Raw genomic sequence first — 21541 nt, forward strand, 5'->3', positions numbered from 1 at the left:
CGCGCGCGCAAATTCAAATGTTAATAAGACAGTTGTTATCGTTGCTTCCAAATGATGGTTCTGACCGCTGTTTCCAAACATGTCCCAACACGTTCAAGGACGATAGAGAGAGAGAGGGAATAAACGTTAGTATAAATTTCGAAGCAGTAGCGCAGTTTGAGCAATCGTATAGAAAACCATGCTCAGCTTGGAAGATCCTCGTAAGTGATGCCCGTTTTGAGAAAAAAGTTTGTTTGAAGTGTTTCGTTTTCAGTTTTCAACAACTTTGCGGCTCGTGAAGTCGGTTTCTTCCCACCTCACGTGTTTCGGGAGATTGGCAGCGCACGCTTCTTCTGCACCAACTGCGGTGGTTTGTGGTCCAAAGGTACGCTTCCTCGTGTTTTTTTTTTTAATGCGTTCTATAACCAGTCACATTTTTTCAGAGCAAAAGCATTGGACGGACCGATTGATTCGACCGTTTCTCGGCTGTCGGACGGTACCGTTCGACGTGCATTGTAAATGAATTCGTCTCGTAAAGCAACAAGAACAAGAAGAAGAAGAAGATGGAGGAGATGGATCATCAGTGTCCCTCTGTGACTGAAGAAGACTGTGCGTGTATCTGTGTTTTTTTTTTAATACGTGCTTCTTACATTCCTTTCGTTGCAGATTACGAATGGCTACTGACGGGAGATCTACCTCTGGTCCTAACCTTCAAGCCTCCTCCAAAGACCTTCTTTTTGCGGATTGGTGATCAGCTGAGAACCTGTCGTTGCGGAGGACTCTGGTCGCGAAACCCCAGTCATTGGTTAGACTCGAGCCTTCGTCCGTATTTGGGCTGCCCTCCCGGCTACGAAACCAAAGCTGGAGGCTAACTCTCTCTCTCATGTAACCTCTCACGATAAATAAAAAAAAACGGTTGTCTACTCTCATTCATGTCTCAGTCATGACGCCCGAGCAGCGGTTTGCAACCTTTGTGCAAATGCGAATGTATCGGGACTTGCTACGATTACGCGATTATATTCACGGTGATGGCTGCGAGGGTGACTTTCGCTCGATTCTCAAGACGATACCCTTACGTCTGTTCAGCACCAGTGGGAGGATTACCAAGAAAATGAAGCGATTCGTAGATTACAAGCTCGAGCTGTTGGAAAAGTATAAACGAGGACTGTCAATTGACCCGTGTCTCATCAACGCGGGTTTCAACCGTCCTATCGTCCGTCGCTACTGGCTTCTCCACACATCCCTCGACGTCACGGTGACCGGCGACGACGAGCGTCGGGTCAGCACGTTGGAAGATCGTCTTGCAAGCGTCTTGTGTATGTCGTGAAAAAATAAATAGACTATTTTACGAAACGAGTTCGCTCACGAGGAGACGTTTTATTGTTTCGTCATTCTCTTCGAGGTTACAGGAAAATATGGATACACAATTTTTCAAGCTGTAGCGTTTCGACATGCGCGTGGCTACGTAGATACAAAAAAGCCCGCAGTAAGGCGAAAAGGGTGATTGAATACACTGGTCGTTATACTCGTCCACTAGTAAAGTCCTTCGAAGGTTTGCTTCGATGGGGGGAAGTCCGTAGCTGTCGAAAAACACTGCAGACCCGTCGTAGTTTTTCATGTAAAGCACCCAGTGCTGCCCGCGATTTCTTCGCTCTTCGGTATTGATGATTAAATAGCCGGGCTTGCGTAAAACGAAGGCTTCGTCGGAAGCGCAAATGCCTCTCAGCATGGAGGAAGCGAGGGGGTTCAGGGACAAGAGTTCCAAGATTTCGCTCTCGTACATTAGTTCTATGGGAAGGTGACCGTGTGGTCCTTGTCGACGCACATGAGCTTGGGACACTCGGAAATCAAGAGGACGGTGACCGCGTGTGGAAGGGCTTTAGCGAAACGTAATTGCAGGCGAACGTTTCCTTTTCGCCACTCGTTCAAATGCGAAGGAGAAGAACACTTGTCCACGTCCAAATTGAAGTAGAGAAGGAACCCGTTCGTTTTAAATCGGTCGTAGCTATACTTGAAATGTTTCTCTCCCAGTTCTTGCAAGAAGTTAAAGTAGGGAATTTTGACGAGATCGTTCTTAAAGTCGTACTCGGCTCGCACTTGCTGACCGTCCACGGAGAGCATCGAATGAGACAGGTCGTAATGGCGGAATTTGTAGGGGTTCGACTGGATGTCTCCGAGAAAGTCGGACGTGGCGAGCAGGACGACGCATAATTTGGAAGGCACCCTTTCGGGATAAACGTTTTCAAAGTGAGCGTCCAAGCTCCCGGCACTCAAACTCCGCACTTTGGTTTCCAATCCGCGTAAGACGTAGATAGCAGGTGTGCTCTGAAGGCGCCGCTCGTATTCCAAAAAGAGGGAAGGTGCCAGCGTCACCTTTTTCAAGTGTAACGTCATCTCTTTGATGTCCACCTCGTAATTGTACGTCTTCTTGTCGTTGGGCGCCGACATGAGTTTAAATTCGTCGTTGTTTAACAGGAAAATGATGCGAATTTCGACGGCAGGTAGCATCAGTCGCGGCTGTTGGAACAGGTCGGTATTGATCTGACCGACCAGGTTAAAGTATTTTCCACCCTTCGTCGCTTCGTAACGTTGTTTCGGACCGCGAGACGAGACGTCGTAATCGTTCTTTAAATGTTCGTCGTCCTCGACATAGAGTCCAGCCGCGTGCACTGTTTCTTGAGCCATAGGCGTGGAATGTAGCACGACGTCCAAAATACTCCTGTAGGCGTACAACTCGTTGGAACTGACGAGCTTGTTGTTCGCATAAACGGTGACCGTCTTAAACATGCCGCTCAACAGATGGTTTATTGGGAAAACGACATCTTTCTCGTCCATTTCTTCCCCGTCGTCGCGAACAATGCGCGTGGTCAAAGACACGAAGCTACCGTAGAGATCCAAGTGTGCCCTTTGTAAATTTTGAATACAAAACTCGATCACGGAATTATTTACTCCGTTGACCGGATAAAAAAGTTGGTACGAAGTATCTTCCACTCCGTATTGAACAGAAGGGGGGTCGAATATCATCACGTCACTCGTAAGACAATGCGGTGACCGTTGAGTCTGTATTTTTCCTTTCGTTGACGTCCAAAATACTCCTGTAGGCGTACAACTCGTTGGAACTGACGAGCTTGTTGTTCGCATAAACGGTGACCATCTTAAACATGCCGCTCAACAGATGGTTTATTGGGAAAACGACATCTTTCTCGTCCATTTCTTCCCCGTCGTCGCGAACAATGCGCGTGGTCAAAGACACGAAGCTACCGTAGAGATCCAAGTGTGCCCTTTGTAAATTTTGAATACAAAACTCGATCACGGAATTATTTACTCCGTTGACTGGATAAAAAAGTTGGTACGAAGTATCTTCCACTCCGTATTGAACAGAAGGGGGGTCGAATATCATCACGTCACTCGTAAGACAATGCGGTGACCGTTGAGTCTGTATTTTTCCTTTCGTTGACGTCATGACGGGAGCGAAGTGGATATGTGACCCTCTCGCTCAAAAAGAACCAAAGATGTCTGCAGGTGCTTCGACAGGTGTGGCTTTTTGTTGTCTTTTGCGGCGTATCCTCCCATTGTTCCTCCCCGAGCCCTGCATGGAATCCAACACGTCTCTCCCCGTCGCAATTGCCGTTTTTTTTACTGCTCGCGATATTCCTTCGCCGTCGGCCAAATTCCGCGCCAAGCGCTTCAACGTTTTCTTGGCGATAGGTTTTATTTGTTGCCAGATGGGTACAATAAATTTGGATATGTTGCTCAACACACCACCACCGCGTTGAAAAAGGGGACCCGTATACACGGGGATTATTTTTGAAGAATTACGGTACATATTTGAAATGCAACGTTAGATTGGTTCTACCTTTAGGTCGCAACGGTAAACGTCTTCCCGTTTCGTCTGCGAGAACGATTGTCACTGAGGGAATTTCGAATTGAGACAGGTTAAAATACTGGATGTTATCTAACGTGTAGGTAATGACGTGCTTGTCTTTCTCGAAATAAAAGGGTAGTATTTTTAATATCGGTTTTTTCCGCTCCCCTCGTAGGTGGGTTCTACGATATCCGTGTAGACGATTATGTTGTGAAATGGGGGTTCCAGGAGTACCTCGACTGAGCTCGTGGCATCCTCCTCCTCCCATGTGAACAGGGTACGCGATTCGAAACCCAAAAGCACAGTCAGGTACTCGGAAAGTCTCAATGTGGTGGTTCCCTCGGAAAGCCGAATTTTACATTTCTGTTCGGCTCGATCGAAGCTGAAGTGCACGCGTTCACCAACGCGTTGGTTAATCGCATCCAGAAGTGCTTGGGCGTAGCATAATAGCCAGGAGGTAGATGTACTTGCAATGATCGAGGAATTTTCGTCTTGATCACGAAAGAAAATTGACGCGTTACAGGGAGCGAGGTGCGCAGAGTTCCTTCTTGCCCCTCGACGGGTGTGAACTGTAGCAGCTTTAAAAAAGGTTCTGGAATGTTGAACTCTTTCGGTGTTTTCAGAGAGTAGACGTTATCCGCGAATTCTAGCGTTGCTTCCATCTTGTGCGTCTGGAAATACTTGTTGAGTGTGTTCCGTAGGGACGTGGTTTCCGAATTGAAAGTGACGTCGCCGAAAGCGACGGGTGTGGCGTGCTCCAATAAGATGGAGGTGGCTTCGCGCTCGCTCATTTTGAGAGGCTTCACCGCACTACCTGATTCGCGTGATGCCAGTAACGAGTCGAGCGCCTGTGCGAGCCGAGGGTCCAATTCCACGGCTTTCACGTCTTCGGGTAATACAAAGTCGTATCGCGATTTATTGTACACGAAAGAAACGTTAAATTCCGAAAGGGCTTTTCCCAAATCCCTCTCGTGATCCGAGGTGACGCGAAAAGTTCTCCCGGCTTCGACCGTGTCCTCGAAAGAAACCTCGATTTTTGCATCTTGTTTTTCGTATCCGATATTTAAAAAATCGTTACTTATGCTGAGATCCATCAGGCCGACTTTATAGCGATCCGAGAGTTGAAGGGGAGTATCGAAAGCTACCGTGAAGGCATTGAGTTTATTCGAAGGAAGCTTATCCATGCTGGCGTTCGAGAGGAGGTGGACATAGATGTCTGACGTCATTTCCCAATCTTGACCACGTCGCTGCTCGGAACCCAACTGTCGTGTTCTTTGTCATAACCGAACCAGTGAACCAAGGAGAAGCTCTGACCGTTCACTTGCTTCTTTCTCAGCACTTTCGTTACTGGCCAAGGCTGATTGGCGTCGCGGGTTACGACGAGTACCTCCTCTGGGTAGAAAGATCCGTCCACTTCCTTACCCCGGTAATCTTCCAGGTGTACGACGGGAGGAGAGGTGTCTCTCAGGCGGGAGATGGTGAAAATCTGAGGCGACCAACTCCCTTCCGAGCTCTTATGAAAACCTTTTCTATGTAGTAGGACCCTCACTTTGTCCCCCAGTTTGAGCTTCTTTTTCACGGAGGGAACGACGGGCTTCCCATTTATCTTATTGAACAGCTCCAATTCGTTTTCGGGTGTGACTTCGGACGGGCTGATGCCCAAAGTCCTGTGTTTGGTGTTGTTGTAGTCGCGCACGATCTTGGGAAGCGCGGAAACGAAGTGGTATTTTCCCGTTACTCTAAAATAACGGAATATTCTGTCACGTAAAGTGCGTATGACGCGTTCTGCCTGCGATGCTTTGATTACTGGAGAGAAGGTCGAATACATGTGTACCTTCTTTCGTGAGAGACACTCCTTGACGGTCTTGTTGTAGAATTCCCCCCCTCTGTCGCAAAAGATGTGTGTAGGCACGTTACCACCCCGAAAAAGTCGCATCATGGCCTTTTTCATTTCGGCGGGGCGTTTCGTCTTTAGCGGGAGGGTGCGCAGGAAACAGGAGAGGGAATCAATCGCACGAGAATGTAGCGGTAGCCACCATTGAATCTCTTGTATTTTGAAAAGTCGGCGAGATCCATTTGCCACACGTCGTTGATCTTGAGCGCGATGATGCGTCTCCTATTAAACTTTCTTCTCACCGGATGGTGAAGGGTGTAGGCGTCCAGCTTTCTGAGAATGGAAAGAGCCTTCTTTTTGCTCAAGTGATGCGCGTTTCTATAGCGGTCCACGCCCCCCAAACCACCCTCTGGTTTCTCATATCCCTCCATAAGTCGTCCACGCAATTGAGGCTTGCTGCTGCTGCTGCTGCTGCTGCTGAGACTCGCGAGGTTTGGGCAGGGAAATCAGGCGCAATAGTTTCGAGACTTTGGGGAACCAGGAAGGTTTCTTCCCCGTCTTACGTTGCAACAAATAATTAACGAGTTCGTAAACGGAGGAGTGCCTGATGGGCTTGCCCGACACGGAGACACAACCCTCGCGATCCCAGGAAATAACTTTTTTTAATTCCAAGACGACTCTTTCCGCTTCCTCTTCGTCAACCTCTGGAGAGAGGAGCGAATAGTCATTTGTAGCGTCGGACGTCTTGTTTTTGTTGTCGTAGGGATCGAATCCGTACTGCTTGAGTATGCGATACAGTGCTTGTAGTATGAGTTTCACTTTGACGTCGTCACCCTCCTTAGAAGAAAGAATATTTCCGATAGAACTGGTCACTTCAATTCTCTTGGCCATTGTCGAAAAGGTTCAACACGGCGGAAAGCAGGAGAGGAACCACTGACGAAAGAACGCCCTGCCCTCGCTGCTGAGACAGATAGTGCTTCAAACGTTGCGGATTCTTGTGAATCTTTTTGTATGCGAGCCGGCGTAAGAAGCGTTTGTGCTTCTTCAAACGCGCGAACGTATCTGGAGCCAACGACACTTTTCCGTTCAATACATTGAGACAAATTTCGGAGAGGTGTTTCATGTCGGAGGAGGAAGAACGTCTCAAGACGTGGCGACGGCGCGGAGGGGGTAAAGTGGAAAGTACTTTGAGTAAAGTGAGATGAGGACGGAGATTCATTTCGGAGCGTAGATTCATTTCGGAGCGTAGATATATTGACGTTCACCCGGAAAAATATTGCTACGCAACCTGTGGTTCTCGTGCGTATAGTTGTGAAGATCCACGAGTAAATAAGCGTGGGGTGACGACATCGCTTGTTTATATGCGTCCAGAAAACATTCTAATCTTTTTCTACCGAATAGCTGTTGGCCGAAATGTTCCATCTGGTGCACGCTGCGCACGGTGCGCCACAGGACGACGTAACTGGCGTTGTAGGATATAGTTCTAAAATGGCTACTGTTGAAAAAGATGTTTTGTACGAGTAAGAAGATCGACGCGTTGGCGTGGTGAGAACCCCGAATGAAAAGATCGGTCACCTCCTTCAAGGAATTGGCGTCGGTCATATGATCGTCGACGATGATGAGCGTGGCGCGCGACGTATCACACTCTCGAGGTAGCTCCTTGGTAAATTTTACGGAGTCCCCAAATTCGTTCTGCATGCTCGGCGACGCATATTTCTGCACGTAGAATATTTGCGAGGGAGGCTTGTCCACGATGTTGTTCAGGTTCCTCAACACGTTCGTTACGAATGTGGATTTACCGCACATGGAGGGGCCACTTAAAATACAACGAAAAGGATGGCGCAAACGAAAAGGTTCGGGGTTAGACATGACATGTGTGCACACGTTGCGCGAAGAAAAAGAAGAGACTGAGACTCGTAGAGAAATACATAGATCTCTTTTATTTACACGTCCTCGTCGTCGTCCTCTAGCTCCGAACTGCGTTCCCAATACAGATTATCCAGACTAAAGGTGGACTTTTTTCTCGTCAGTCTGTCCGCCGCTAAGATGCGGTCGAGCGTCTTCATCTTGTCCTGACACATTTCTTGACGTGCTTGCAACCATTCCAGGCGGTGGACTTGAAAAGCTTCCTCCACGATGCCGCGAATAAATTCGCGAAGTTCTTCGTTTTTTGTCTTTTCCTGGTGACGGCGAGAAACGCAGGAGAATAAACCACACATGGTGTTTTCCAAGTATTGGTCTGAATGATAGCGCGCGGATAGCGCGCTCTCTCTTTATACCGCGCTTCCAAATAAAAAACGTAAAGAAATGGGCGTCAGAACGAAAGCGAATCCTCCACCACCACCACCGTGCTCGAAGCGCATGCGCGAGACGTGAAGGGCGACGAGACCAAAACCGAAACGTCCCACGGCAGACGTGGTGGCGCTGCGAGCGCGCGAGACGTGAAGGGCGACGAGACCAAAACCGAAACGTCCGACGGCAGACGTGGTGGCGCTGCGAGCGAGCGCGTGTGACGTATGCTCCGCGGAGATGGCGCCACATTCAGTTTTCTGTTTGCGTCTCGTCGGGTGCGGACGTCTGGCGCATCGCTCGTATCGTGACCGTTGATGTGCTGGTGAACTCTTTAGTCATGTAAAGAAGATGGAGGGCGGTGTGTGTGCACACAGATATGCTTGGATGTCGGTTTGTTGTCGTTTTAATACTTCTTCTGTTGTCGCGTTTACCTACCCCCTAACTACGATTACTTGTCAGCGTGTATTGGAGTAGTGTATGTTTGTCGATTTACCTTGTTGCGATTAGCAGAAAGTCTTCCCCTTGTTGTTATTATTCTTGTCCGTGCATGCCCAAACATGTTCGCAATTCCCTTGTACGCCATTCTGTCAATGACCCTTGTTGCTATACTCGTCGGGGCATGCCCGCACATATTCGCGATGGTGAAAATTTTGTGTATGTGTGTGCCTGTTTTCGCGCGTGTTTTCCCCTCGTTAGCACTTTTTTTGTTTTGTTTCTTTCTGCATTCCACGGAAGTCCCCATGATCACAGCGGTGCTGCCGCCTGACGTGATGCTTTCCGACCTGCCTGGTGTGACGCTTTGCAAATGGCGGCGCCCATGGGCTGATGCTGTTACCGAACCTGGACTGACACATTAATGAATTGAATGTGTATAGTAATGACTTGAATTATTAAATGAGTTTAGAAAGTGCATTTATGCGTATGTGCGCTTCTTTTCGTGTGTCTCATTATAGAATAACACGACTTAACGATAATTTGATATTTTCCTCCTCTCTCTCTCTCGTTGGAATGAATAGTAATTGAATTTATTAATTGAAAATTATATTCCACGCTCTATTATCGCATTCTTATGCGTGTATGAGCGATTTTAAGTGAAAAAATCGAAAAAAATTTTTAAAAAAATTTGGTGGGGGTGCAAATTGCAATATTGGGGTAACAGGGGGTGAGAGAGGAGGAAGGTGTCATGTTGCTCGTTAAGTCGTGTTTATCCAATACTACTAGCGCGAGCATACTCTCGAAGAAAGTGCGCAACTACACGACTGCTAATTACCTAAGCTTCATTCATTACCTTTGCAATCGGGGACTTTTTTAGCACTAGCTTTAGACTTTTTTAGTTGCCACAAAGTTTGCAGAAGGCGCTAAATCACATCCAAATCGAGTCCGGATTTAAATGTATTGGAGTAAATTAAATCACTTTAAATCCGGATTTATTTTCAATACGCCGAATCAAATTCATTTCTAAATCCGGATTTCTCAAGTCCATTGCAAATCCGGAAGAGGAACTAACGCTCTCAACAGCTGTGAAATGGGTTCAGAATCCAGCGCAGTTTTCGAAGCTTGGATTTTGACACAGAATTGCTGATTCTCAACAGTTGCCTAACTGAGAAAAAGACCTGCCCCCTCTCTCAAAATTGCTTGGTCCCTGACCAAATACAGCCCACCAACGCTCTGCCCTCGAAGCTCTCTTGACCTTTTCGGATAACATTGGACTTCGATCCTTATTGTGAAGGGGCTCATTATTTGATTGCCCACATCACCACCAGCAATAGGGTAGAGTATCGCCCCTGGCGTTGAAACTCCACATTCATTCTCTCACGATAAAGTTGTTATAACATACGAGATCAGTGGAGCTCCATGAGCATATGCTGCGTCAAAGAGAAATGTAAACTTGATTGCAGGACGAATATTGCGCTGCGAGAAACACCTTGTATATTACTTCCTTGTCGCTGGTCTTGATACGGTACACCTGCCTCATACATTTATTTCCGTGCGAACGAATGCAAATGACAACGTGAAATAAAGAAGTCGGAGAGCAGCATGGTGATGCAGCACGGCCATAAATTGGTGGGGAGTTCGAAGGATAAGATCTTAGATCTAGAGCTTCTTTTTTCTCACGCAGGAAGGCCGTAAATTGACGTAAACAGCGTGCAAAAACGTCGTTGCAGTGTTCGGGCGGTACAAGAAGAGCATCCTTTTATCCTGATTAGGATATTTAATATAACGAAGTAAACTTGTGTAATACAAGTTTATCCTATGTAGAGTCGCCGAGGTTTCCTCAGTGGCCAATTTTAATATTGAAGTGGTTGTATCTACTCTCTGCATTGCACAGTGATGGGAAGTACTTGAAGTAGAAAGTACTCTAGTACTACTTTAAGTACATTCCTCAGTACGTGTATACATTTCTTATAGCACATTTCAGTTCATATACGGTGCTTAAGTACTTTCCTTCGGTACCTTCCTTTCAAGTACTCAAGTGCCGAATTGGCAATACAAACGCAAAACATGATCGCAAAGTGATAGTTTTGCTGTTTATATTAATGAGTGAGCTGTAAAATATTAACGTGTTCTAACCAACACTTGGGGGAAATACTAGCTAGAAGCTTTCCAAAGATAGAAGTCGAAACATATTTTCCTCAAGTTGTACCACTACCAAGAGTCAAACGTCCAGCGATACCATCCAAATTTGTGATGTACTTGATGAGTACCTTAAGGTATTTTGCAAAGGAATTGGTACTTTACTGTAAGTGCATTTGTACATGGTACTTTGTACTGTACAAACAGGTAACATATACTTGGTACTTGACTTCAAGTACAATTTTGAGTTGCTCCGCCCATCACTGCCATTTCATTACACAGTATATAGCATAGGCAGCCAGAGTTGGAGCTATCGTGTGCCACAGTCGCGCAAGCATGCACATCACCCATGGATATGGGCTGAATTTGACAACGAATTTTGTAAATCAAAATCAAAATCGATGAGAAAAAACGTGATTCAAACCAAGCCCAAATCCCAAGCAAAAATGTGATTCAATCCAAATCCTCTTCCTAATAAAGCCAATCAAATCCAAATAAAATCTGCCAGTCTCAGTTGTGGGCTTAAATCAGGATTTAAACCAAATCGGAAATTTCAAATCCACAACACTGATGACTGAGTCCTGAACAAGGATCACTGAGTCCTGACTGGACACTCTGTTTGGACGAAGTCTGAGCGTAACGCAATACATTACAGTGCTATGCTCTAGGAAATTCCTGTGGGTTCCCCCGAAAAGTCCGCCATGGATGGCGCCACGGGAACTGTGGGTGCAGACACATTTTTATGGCAAGATATTAAACGTGACTCCTCCCCTCCTCCTGTATGGAGCTTTGCGTACGGAAGTTCGCTTGAGGACCCTCTATTGGCTGCCTGCCGGCGCTTTATATATAGTCTCAGATCATGGTACTAGGCAATTGCAAGACGATGAGTGCCTAGTTAACCATAGGACGCACAGGAATCTTGTTATGCCCGCCCCCCCCAAAAAAAAAGACAAGAAAAGAAAAGGATGTGCAAGCGGAAGATGGGCGGTTGCAGTGTTGTGCGTCCTCCAGAATCATTAAGTGACCAACTATGGGCTCGTTGTTCGTTCAGTTAAATAGGGCGACTACGTTGCGAGGTGGGTTTGTGTGCTACTTAATCTACTCATGGTGCTGATAAAAAAGTGAAAACGGCCTCTTACTATAAAGAAGAGAACGTGACAGAGCAGAGCAGGAGAGACTTGCAAGGTATACTCCTAGGAGATACAACAACACCTTACCTTGTGGCAGTCCCAGCGACAAAGAAAGATGACTAAACAGATGATAACAAGAGGGCTGAACTCGCTGGAGTGCACGGATAATATGGGGTGTCCCAGCTAAATGTGACCATATTTTTAAAAAATATATCTATCACTTTTTCCGAGATGAAATCAATTGCAATATAGCGTATGCTGAAGGGCACTCCCTAGGAGCAGACTCCTAAGGCAATGTCTTAATTTACTTTCAATAATTAGCTTTTTAATTATAAAAGCTACGAAGTTGCTCCAATGAGAACATCTGATCTCTTCGGTCACCAGATACCAAACCGTTTTCAGAACAAAAATCCGTTGGATAGATCGTCCACAAAAATTTGTGAAGGAACATCATTTTTTCTTTATCTTTTTCATTGCGCATCTTCGAAGAAGCGTCTTCCCTTCACTCCCAATACGAGAGGATGAAAGAGCACAGTGCCGCATCATGCGTCGAAGATTAGCTTTAACTTGCGGAAACAAACCAAAAACAAATGTATCGGGTAACCCTATCGCAAAGGCCCTTATCTTGGGCTGCATTTTCTGTTTTCTCATAATCTTCTTTCAGGACGCAAGAGGCGATAGTGTACTCTTTCATCCTCTCGTATTGGGGTGAAGGAAAGACGCGTCTCTAGGGGTGCCCGATAAATAAAATAAAGAATAAAATGGCGTTCTTTCACGAATTTTTCGCGAACGATCTATCGAACGGATTTTTGTTCTGAAAACGGATTTGGTATCTGGTGACAGAAGAGATCAGATGTTCGCATTGGAACAACTTCGTAGCTTTTATAATTAAAACGTTAATTATTGAATGTTAATTAAGACATTGCCTTAGGAGTCTGCTAATGCCCTCCTAGGGAGTGTCCTTCAGCATATGCTATATTGCAATTGATTCCATCTCGGGAAAAGTGATACATGTATTTTTAGCAAATATGGTCACATTTAGCTGGGACTCCCCGTATAACGTATTTCAGTACTGATAAGCCGTTACTATGTTTATATTAATGAATACCAAAAGCACGGCACGGTACCCCTTTAAAATGTACGACACCAACATGCCGGCCACCGGTACTTAAGTGGTAAATGGTAGGCAGCAAATTTTACATGGTGCACACCATCCGCAATAGCAATAACGAAATCACGGAAAGGGAGTTCGGGTGCCCTTTAAAGTGTGCTTTTTTTATTGCGTGTTAGCGCCGCGAAGCAACTGTGGCTATGAGCGGCGTAGAGATGGAGTGAGGACAGCAGGAAGAAGTGGGAGACAGGGGGGTTAGTATGCGTCCTGGGCCGACTTCAGGGGGAACTGTGCCGACATTCGTCTGGAAAGTCTTCGGAAAACCCAGGGAAAGCCTCAGACAGCACAGCCGGTGGTAGGATTCGAACCCACCACCTCCCAGTCTTCAGCACGACCTTGGTTACCACCAACGAGCTGACGCCTTAGCCCACTCGGCCATGCCGCTGGTTTTAAAGTGTGCTACTCCCCTCTTTGAAAGTATTTCAAAAGTGACAACTAACGGCTTTTAACAGCGCCTCGCTGCGATCGTAGTGAATGAAATATGTAACCCTAAAACACAGCGCAGATCACCCCAATAAAACGCACAATACCAACATGTGGGCCATCTGTACAAAGCGGTAAACGGTAGGCAGGGAATTCTACATGACTCACAGGACCCGCAATAGCAATAACGAAATCATCGTAGGAGAGTTTGGGTGCCCTTTAAAGTCTGCCACTCCAATATCTGCAAGACTTTCAAAAGTGACAACTAACGAATTTAACAGCGCCTCGCTGCGATCGTAGTGAATGAAATATGAAACCCTAAAACACAGCGCAGATCACCCCAATAAAACGCACAATACCAACATGTGGGCCATCAGTACAAAGCGGTAAACGGTAGGCAGGGAATTCTACATGACTCACAGGACCCGCAATAGCAATAACGAAATCATCGTAGGAGAGTTTGGGTGCCCTTTAAAGTCTGCCACTCCAATCTCTGCAAGACTTTCAAAAGTGACAACTAACGAATTTAATCGCGCTTCGCTGCGATTCTAGTGATTAAAATATACAACCATAAAGCACAACATATCACCCCTTTAAAATGGAGAATCCAACATGTGGGCTACCAGAACCAAAGTCGTAAATGGTTGACAGCAAGTTTTACATGGTTCACAGCAACCGCAATAGCACTAACAAAGTGACGAAAAGGAATACGGGTACGCTTTAAGGTGTGCTATTTTCCTTTGCGCTCATGAGTGAGTTCGTGCAGCTATGCAGCGGACACAACATAAGTCGTCGAATTCAAATTCAAAAGCCGTCATCGACTTCAACTTCAGAATCCATCGCCGAGCTCAGAACCCATCATAGGAATTCAACTGCAAAAACATGATGGGGTCTTAAGTTGAAGTCGGCGTTATGGGTTTTGAAGATGAATAAGAGGCTGTGATGCGATGGGCTCTGAAAATGAAGTTGAATTATGGGTTATGATGTCATGGTTTATGATATGTGATGTGATGTGCTGCGTTGAACACCGATTGTGATGTGATGTTGAATGAAGTTTTAGGGAACCTAGGCATCTGAAAGCCCCTGTGCAGAGCGAGTGAAGTATAAAAGGAAAAGGGAGTCGAGGCTCCTGTCTGAGTTTAGATTTGTACTTCAAATGTGTTACTTGAGTGTGTTACTTACTTTTGTGAAATACTTGCATGAAATGTGTTCAGAGCTCATATTTGTCGTTTCGTTACCTGCATTCGTTAGGAGAGCCTTCCGGTTTTACAATCTTCAAGATAGGAAAATTTTCCCGACGACCCTACACAGAGGCGAAAATGACTTATGCCTAAGTGTTGAGAAACATAAAAAGAACGATAAGATACAAGAATGCCCATAAATGTTCAGTATGTTCTTTTTATACAGACTAGAGAGTTCGACAGATGTTCGATTCCGTGCAAGATGCAGCACGAGCAATCGGGATATTATCAGAGAAGGGCGAAAGCAGTCGACGGCACAAATTGCTCATCAACCGGCGACATGGTAGGTGAAACTCTGTTTAATAAGTTGCGAGCTAGACTTAAATTCCTGTCATGGAAGTACGCCGCCATAAAACTGTTGGCTATAAAACTGTTGCCTGCGCGTCTGTGACTCTAAGATGACGCTTTTACAAGAGACGTCCATTCAATGGGCGTTCATACGCTACTCTGTGCATGGGTAAATCTTGTGTAGACGCCTGTGTCGCAATTATGCTGCAAACATATACACTGTAGAGCGCGATTCCAGCGAAGCCGTCGCCACCTGGCGGCGATTGCGAAAAGCTGCGAGAGGAGGTCCGAGCACCCGTCCGGACAGGGAAGCGGTAGGGCGGTACACGTTTCTCTTGCTTATGGACAGAATGCCGGAAAGAATGTATCGAAATCGAAAAGAGGAATGTTGCACTACTAATTTCTTCTCAGCCTGTGGGAATACCCCACGCTTTCTTTTAATATTTTTTTTAATCAAGGAGAACAGAACGGGAGCCCCATGTTTGAACCCATCGCACGAGTTTCCTGATCAACTGTGTCACCTGGATCTCATCTTAATATTAATCTTACCAATACAGAACCAGGAACCGGAATTTCCTTCTCCTGTTGACATGTATGCCTTTTCAGACCTCAGGCATAATAAACAATATCACCTTGCTTCCACTATGGAGGGACTAACTTCCACTATGGGAGAGACAGCGTCTGTTCTTGTGCCGCACACGTATCAACGAATAACTCGCAAAGCTAAAAATACCACACCAAGTTGTATGTGAATACCACGAGCAGTGCAGAAAACGAATACTTCACTTTGCCAAAGCATCTCTTGCATGTTAAATAGTTGCACGTGTATGATGTTGAGTCAAGACAAGGTGTCAGATATACGCATGCGTGCCAATGATTTTCAAAATATGTATTGTTCACGTATGCTTTTGTCATACAGTCACAGAGTTCTGCAAACATCAGGGTCGGAACCAACGTCGCATAGCACGTTTTGTCGTCCCCACACAAAGTACACAAACAACATCTTTATTGCGGGATGATGGATGGGGAGCTTCATCTAAGGGGGCGATACTCTACCCCATTGCTGGAGGTGATGCGAGGAATGTAGTGTTACCCTGAGCTCCTGAAAAAGCCCATGTGAACGTTAACTTTGCATTAGTTTTTATGATTACTTGTGCCTCAAAGTTCCGACAAAATATATCTAATTCCTAGAAACACTACACTCTAAACGGAGCTGCTGTTCCTTTGCAACACTCACATGTAAATATAACGAGATTATCGGAGGAGAAACTCAAACATGTATTTCCTTGCAGACTACTAATCTACATTACAAAACACATGCTACCTCACTCTTCTCAGCAACTCTGCTTCTCTGTTTGCCTTGTTAGATTCAAAAATGTCTCCCTTGTTCGCTCGACTCCCGACGGTATGTAAACAAACTCCGACTACGGAAACTGCTACTGCACAGTATGAGATGGCCAGCAGACAAAATTGATTCGTTTTTTATGAAACATGCCAATTTGTCGCTGAAGTAGATGAACATAATTTGGCCGACACCGCATTCCCTACGCTGCCTCTGGTCGGAGACCTCCTTTCGTCCGCCCTCTTGGAAGTTCGGGGCGCCATCTGTAGTTTTTGGAATCGCGAATACAAACATCGCATAATGTAAAACATAAAGGAAGGACGCATGCTAGCTAATGTAAATGTGATGAGGTGGTATTCGTTTGAGCCTGGGGAGCAACGAGACGATGCCAAATGAAAGGTGGAGACGAGAAAGATGTGACAAGACGGACCTCCATTTGTGTCATCTCGTTCCCGCAGCGTAGCCCGTGCTGGTCAAAATAAAGTCGAGACGCGTGCTTGGTGACTTTGAGACCCTATCGTCCGCTTCTTTGCAGCTTCCACTTCGCCGTCGTCCGTTACTCCTCAGACTCGAAGAGATGCTACCTTCGTGACGTTTTAGCGTGCAGCAAGAGCTCCATGGCACGTTGACCACATGTCATGATGTCACAAACAAGAATGCTAATAGTAATTATTAAGGCGATTTGGTCCTGTTGGTACAAGTAGATCATTGTAGGCACATTACCGGAGGAGGCTCCACAAGCAGCACATCGATATTAGTCGAATAGCGGTCCAATATTGCCCCAATGTGACAAATGTAACACTAATATTGGGGCCAAATATGGGGACGCCAGTATTGCTAATGTTTTCTCAGTATTGCGCATATTGCTCCAGTATTGACATGCCACTTTTGCCAGTGTTCTGCAGTACTGCCCTATATTACTCTGACATTCCCAGGTTTCAGATTGTGATTCGAGACATAACATGAATGACAATGCCATGTCCTCTATCGTCGTCCCTTCTTGGGACAATGCGCTTAATAAAACATGGCTAAAGTGATGTATTAAGGTTGTGGAGTAACATCTTCCGGTAATGTCTATGGGTAATGTGGTGCTATTCATAGGCTGTTTCTATGGTAGAAAAAAGGGCTATTATTACCTGAAATTGCGTTATTTTCTTTTACACTCTTTTACACTGTATTTTTATGTTGCCCATGAACAGCAGTTACGTATAGGTATAGCAGTTGCGTATAGGTGCGCACCACAAATTGAAGCACAACCAACAACATAACAGAAACTAGTAAAAGTAATAGTGGCACATACAGAACACAGGAGATACTCAAGTACTGAAATACAGAGTCTGAAATGGTGGTAAGTGAGCCATCACAACACATAAAAGTCAAGTGAAAATCATACTAAAGCATACTAAAATCGCACGCACAAGAGATATTATTAAAATTAGCCATAACACTTGACAAAGGACAGCTACCACAATACCTATCGACATATATAGAACACGATAATATAGAACAGTGTTTTCATAAAGTACAGCAATGGCAATTTATCTGATATACTTCAAAATTAAGAAATGGAAGACAATATAAATTTTATGGGAGCAAGAAAATATATTTTGCATTACAGGGTCATGAGCCCTGTTACTAAGTGTGGTTAACTGCTTGTACATTCCTCTGCATTGTCATTATTTATGTCCTACCAAACGAGGACAAGAATTTGCAATACATGCGTGCTCTATACACGTGTAAGAGGGATCCCACCCAGAATAGATAAACGTTAGAACTTCAACCGCAAAGTCACAAAATATCTGCTTTGTCTAACTTGTGGTTACCTGTGATGGTAAAGGCCATGTGTTACTGCCCATTGAAGAGAGTCCAGGTGAGCCTTGCGAGTTAACTAAAGTTGGAATGCCGAGAAAAGTTCGAACTGCGATAGCGATAGTTTAAAGTACCTCGTTAGGTGCGAGAAAAGGTTGTTTGGGTATTGCTTGAGCTATGAGAACTTGCGCGAAATACAAACATTTAACAACTGGGCCAGCTACAAGAAGCACACTGTGCTCATTGCGGGAAGCAAATGAATCATATTGCTAATCCATGCTTTTATGATAAGCGACAGTTTTTAATGACTTTCACAAGACAGCGAAAGTAAGTTACCCAGAACTGAAACGTTGAAGAGGCAACTGTCTCAGATTATCGACGTTGTTCTTGGTCGCCGGTGTGAGGTATGCTGTCTTCTGGCAGTCTCAAAGCTTTATCTCTATGGAGCGAACATACGGCATTCCATTCTACATTACCATGGGGGTTGACACAATGGCAACTCGCTAGCTTTCTCACTCTGAAACACAATCCAAGTACACTGCTCAATGGTATGCTCTGTAGACTGGATAAATATAAGCTGTAGCACCACTGTGCCGTGAAGGCCACATCGAGGCGCATTCGATGAACTAATGCGGCATCTTGACGATAGATATGTGCAGGCATGCGGAAAGCGAGCGCTGGGTCAACTCTGCTTATCATTGCGTGGGGTGGGGGGAATGTCAGCGGTACGTTGGCGGGTAGCCAGAGGAGTCACGAGGCGGACTGACGATCTCCTCTCAGCAGTGCAATACATGTCCGTCTCGGAGACGTGAGAGCCGCTTCGGCGGCGCTGTCAGTCTGTTCTTTGCCTTCGACACCGCACTGGGCTCGAACTCATTGAAGAACGAGCCTGCGCCCTGCTTCGTAGACAAGTTTGTAAGCCATTAATACATCCTTAACCAACGGAGCGGAGGAGCCTCGGATGCCATAATTTTCAATTGCTTGCAGCGCAGATGTTGAGTCAGTGAATACCACCCAATTCCGGTGAACCAACCGAACGGTGTGCTGCAGAAAGAAAAGGATGGCATAGAGTTGTGCAGCTGTGGATGAGATTTGATCCGAAAGGTGACGCCCTTCAGCGACGCCTTCGGATGGGATGACGAAAGCCGACGCGGACTTGCCATTTCGAGATGCGCCATCGGTGTATGGAGATGTAGAAACGCGTCTACGAGAGCATAAAAATGGGCTCGAAGGACTTGAGGAGGAACCTGATCTCTGCGGTCCTGGAGGTCCGGAAGACGTGCGAAGGTGGGTGGCACAGCTGCTGTGACTGTTTCGTCTTCTCTGTGTCCAGGCTCAGGCTCCTTCAAACTCATGTAATTTTGCAATCAACTTCTCTGAGAAACTGCGTAGTTTTGCATACAACCACGGACTGTACGGCTCAGCAGCCCCATACATTTGGTGTGCTTAAGTTCACATGTCCATATTGTGTGCAAGCCATAGTGCAAGTTCGTGCGGACAATTACCTGTAAATTAGGTCCTTTGGTGTGTCCTCTTTGTGTCGAGTTTGTCGTGTGTTTGGTGTCGAGGCCGGTGCCTTTTCAGCGACTTTTCGAGTCCCAATCGGCCGTCGAGTTAATGTTATTGTAACATTCTGACGCAAAATGCTTCGAGCGCACACGACTCTTGCTTTGATAAGGTCAGAACACACAACCACTGGTTTGGTACCACCCAATCACGCACAAAATCAACTGGTGACGTGGTATGAAACATCTTTTTTGTTACCTGCTCGTACGGCAGAGAGTACGGCATTCTCACAGTTCTCTCACACCACATCTCTCACAAGGTGACACATTGGACGAAGTTGCATGTACTTACCAGCCGAAGGAAAACGATGAGAATGAAATTTAGACGAAGAGAACGGTGCACGTGGTGCTTGTATGTACGTGCGACTCTCAATTTCGCTTTTAGCCTGATGATTGCTGGCGATTGCGAAACCGCGAGCAAGTCAACAAGCCTGGAGTTGGCAATACAAGGTCAACAAGCCAAGAAAAGCCAAAGCGAAAGCTGGCCGTGATGTCACAGGTTTGAGCGGACGATCGGACGCAAACCAAAATGTTCTTTCTCCGTAAATACAGGGTATTTGGCCAAACTATTTTTGATGTACACTCAGTAGACACCAACCTTTGTGCCTGCTCGCTTTTGTTGTGATCGCCGACAATGAATTTTCCCCGGAGCTGACCTTTAATGAGAAAAGTAGAAAACATATAGGAACGACACCTAAAGCACAATGGGAAAGCACAAAGGAAGCATACAATAAAGGAATTCTCTAGCTATATAGGCCGCCATATATCCACAGAATCATATCCAGTGGGGATCGATGCATTTTCAGCAGGAGTGAAGAAAAGGCAGTACGCCATGTTTGTATAAATCTTTCCCAACGGAGTTCAACCAGTTCCTTAGAGCAGCAGTAGCGGAGCCGTTGTGAGTGTAACATTGCACGAGCAATGCGTTCTTCATGGGTCCGAACAGATGGAAGTCTGAAGGGGCCACATCCTGGCTACCTGCTTCCATCAGGAAATGCTGTTTCCGGATGCCTCGTACTGCTTCAACATGTCCTGACACACTTCTGTGCGGTGGTCCTTCTGGCCCTGTGTAAGAACCGTCGGCACTCATCTCGCACCAAGTTTTCGATATCCCAGATCACTCAGCATCCTCTGCAGGGCATTGAAGCCTGTTTCAAGCGTATTGCAGAGCTCCCTCGTCGTAATCCGACTATTGGCACAGATTAGCTGGTCGAGGCGTCCTTCATCTTGTTGAGTGGTTGCTGTGCAGGGCAGGGCTTGTTTGTCTTACTGCTGTCGGATATAGGGAAACGCGCCCACCCGTCTCCTAACTGTGCTCACATCGATTCATTCGTCTCCATAAACCTTTACCCAGAAATATACAAATTGTATTATGAGGATATATTAAGTAAATATATATATCAACATTTATATACATAATATACAGGCTGTTTCCTTTTATCTGTAACAGGGGAAGTTGCCTTACTGGCAACTGGCCGTGACATCATACACAGAACATATTGCTGATTCGTGAACGGGCTTTTGCGAGAGCAAACTGCAAACTCTGCAGACAAGCTTGCATACTTCGCCATGAAATATGTTTTAATTTGATCTGGAGACAAGATTGCATCTAACCATTGACAGATAATCCTATGAGGAATGTAATACAGCCGTTGACTGTCAGCATAGTTGCCAGAGCACGTTTCCCTCTTTGAACTTCTTCGTCAGAACATACCTCCGTCGGTGACATTTTACGAGCTGTTGAGTACCAAACGATCCATAGACGCTGTGTGTGTCGCATAATATCTTCCGCCATTGCTGGCAATTTGCCTTTCCCCATATTTCAAGTGATTTCGACGCCAGATATACGACGACGTTGTTGTGCATACCGTAACTGTGCACCCCCATGGTCCCACGAGGTGTGTCCTCTTCGTTCACAGTTGCCTGAAAGAATTGGATGGCGATGACGTAAGCCCGCTTCGAAGGCATATATCAACCGGTCACGCCCTGCTATTTTTGTCTGCTAACTGTGCCCGCGTCGTACTGAAT

The 21541-nt window shown here is 45.8% G+C and overlaps 1 protein-coding gene across 1 annotated transcript in view; it reads left to right on the top strand.

Annotated features, from left to right (window-relative positions):
* Window positions 1-21541, top strand: part of LOC135374252 (A disintegrin and metalloproteinase with thrombospondin motifs like) — a 74701-nt gene that overhangs the window by 39395 nt on the left and 13765 nt on the right. The window contains exon 4 of the mRNA XM_064607248.1: window positions 14676-14792. Within this exon, the coding sequence (XP_064463318.1) occupies window positions 14676-14792 (117 nt within the window). The remainder of the gene's footprint in view (window positions 1-14675; window positions 14793-21541) is intronic.

The sequence above is a fragment of the Ornithodoros turicata genome, unplaced genomic scaffold (genome assembly GCF_037126465.1).
Source record: "Ornithodoros turicata isolate Travis unplaced genomic scaffold, ASM3712646v1 Chromosome49, whole genome shotgun sequence".
Lineage (NCBI taxonomy): Eukaryota > Metazoa > Arthropoda > Arachnida > Ixodida > Argasidae > Ornithodoros > Ornithodoros turicata.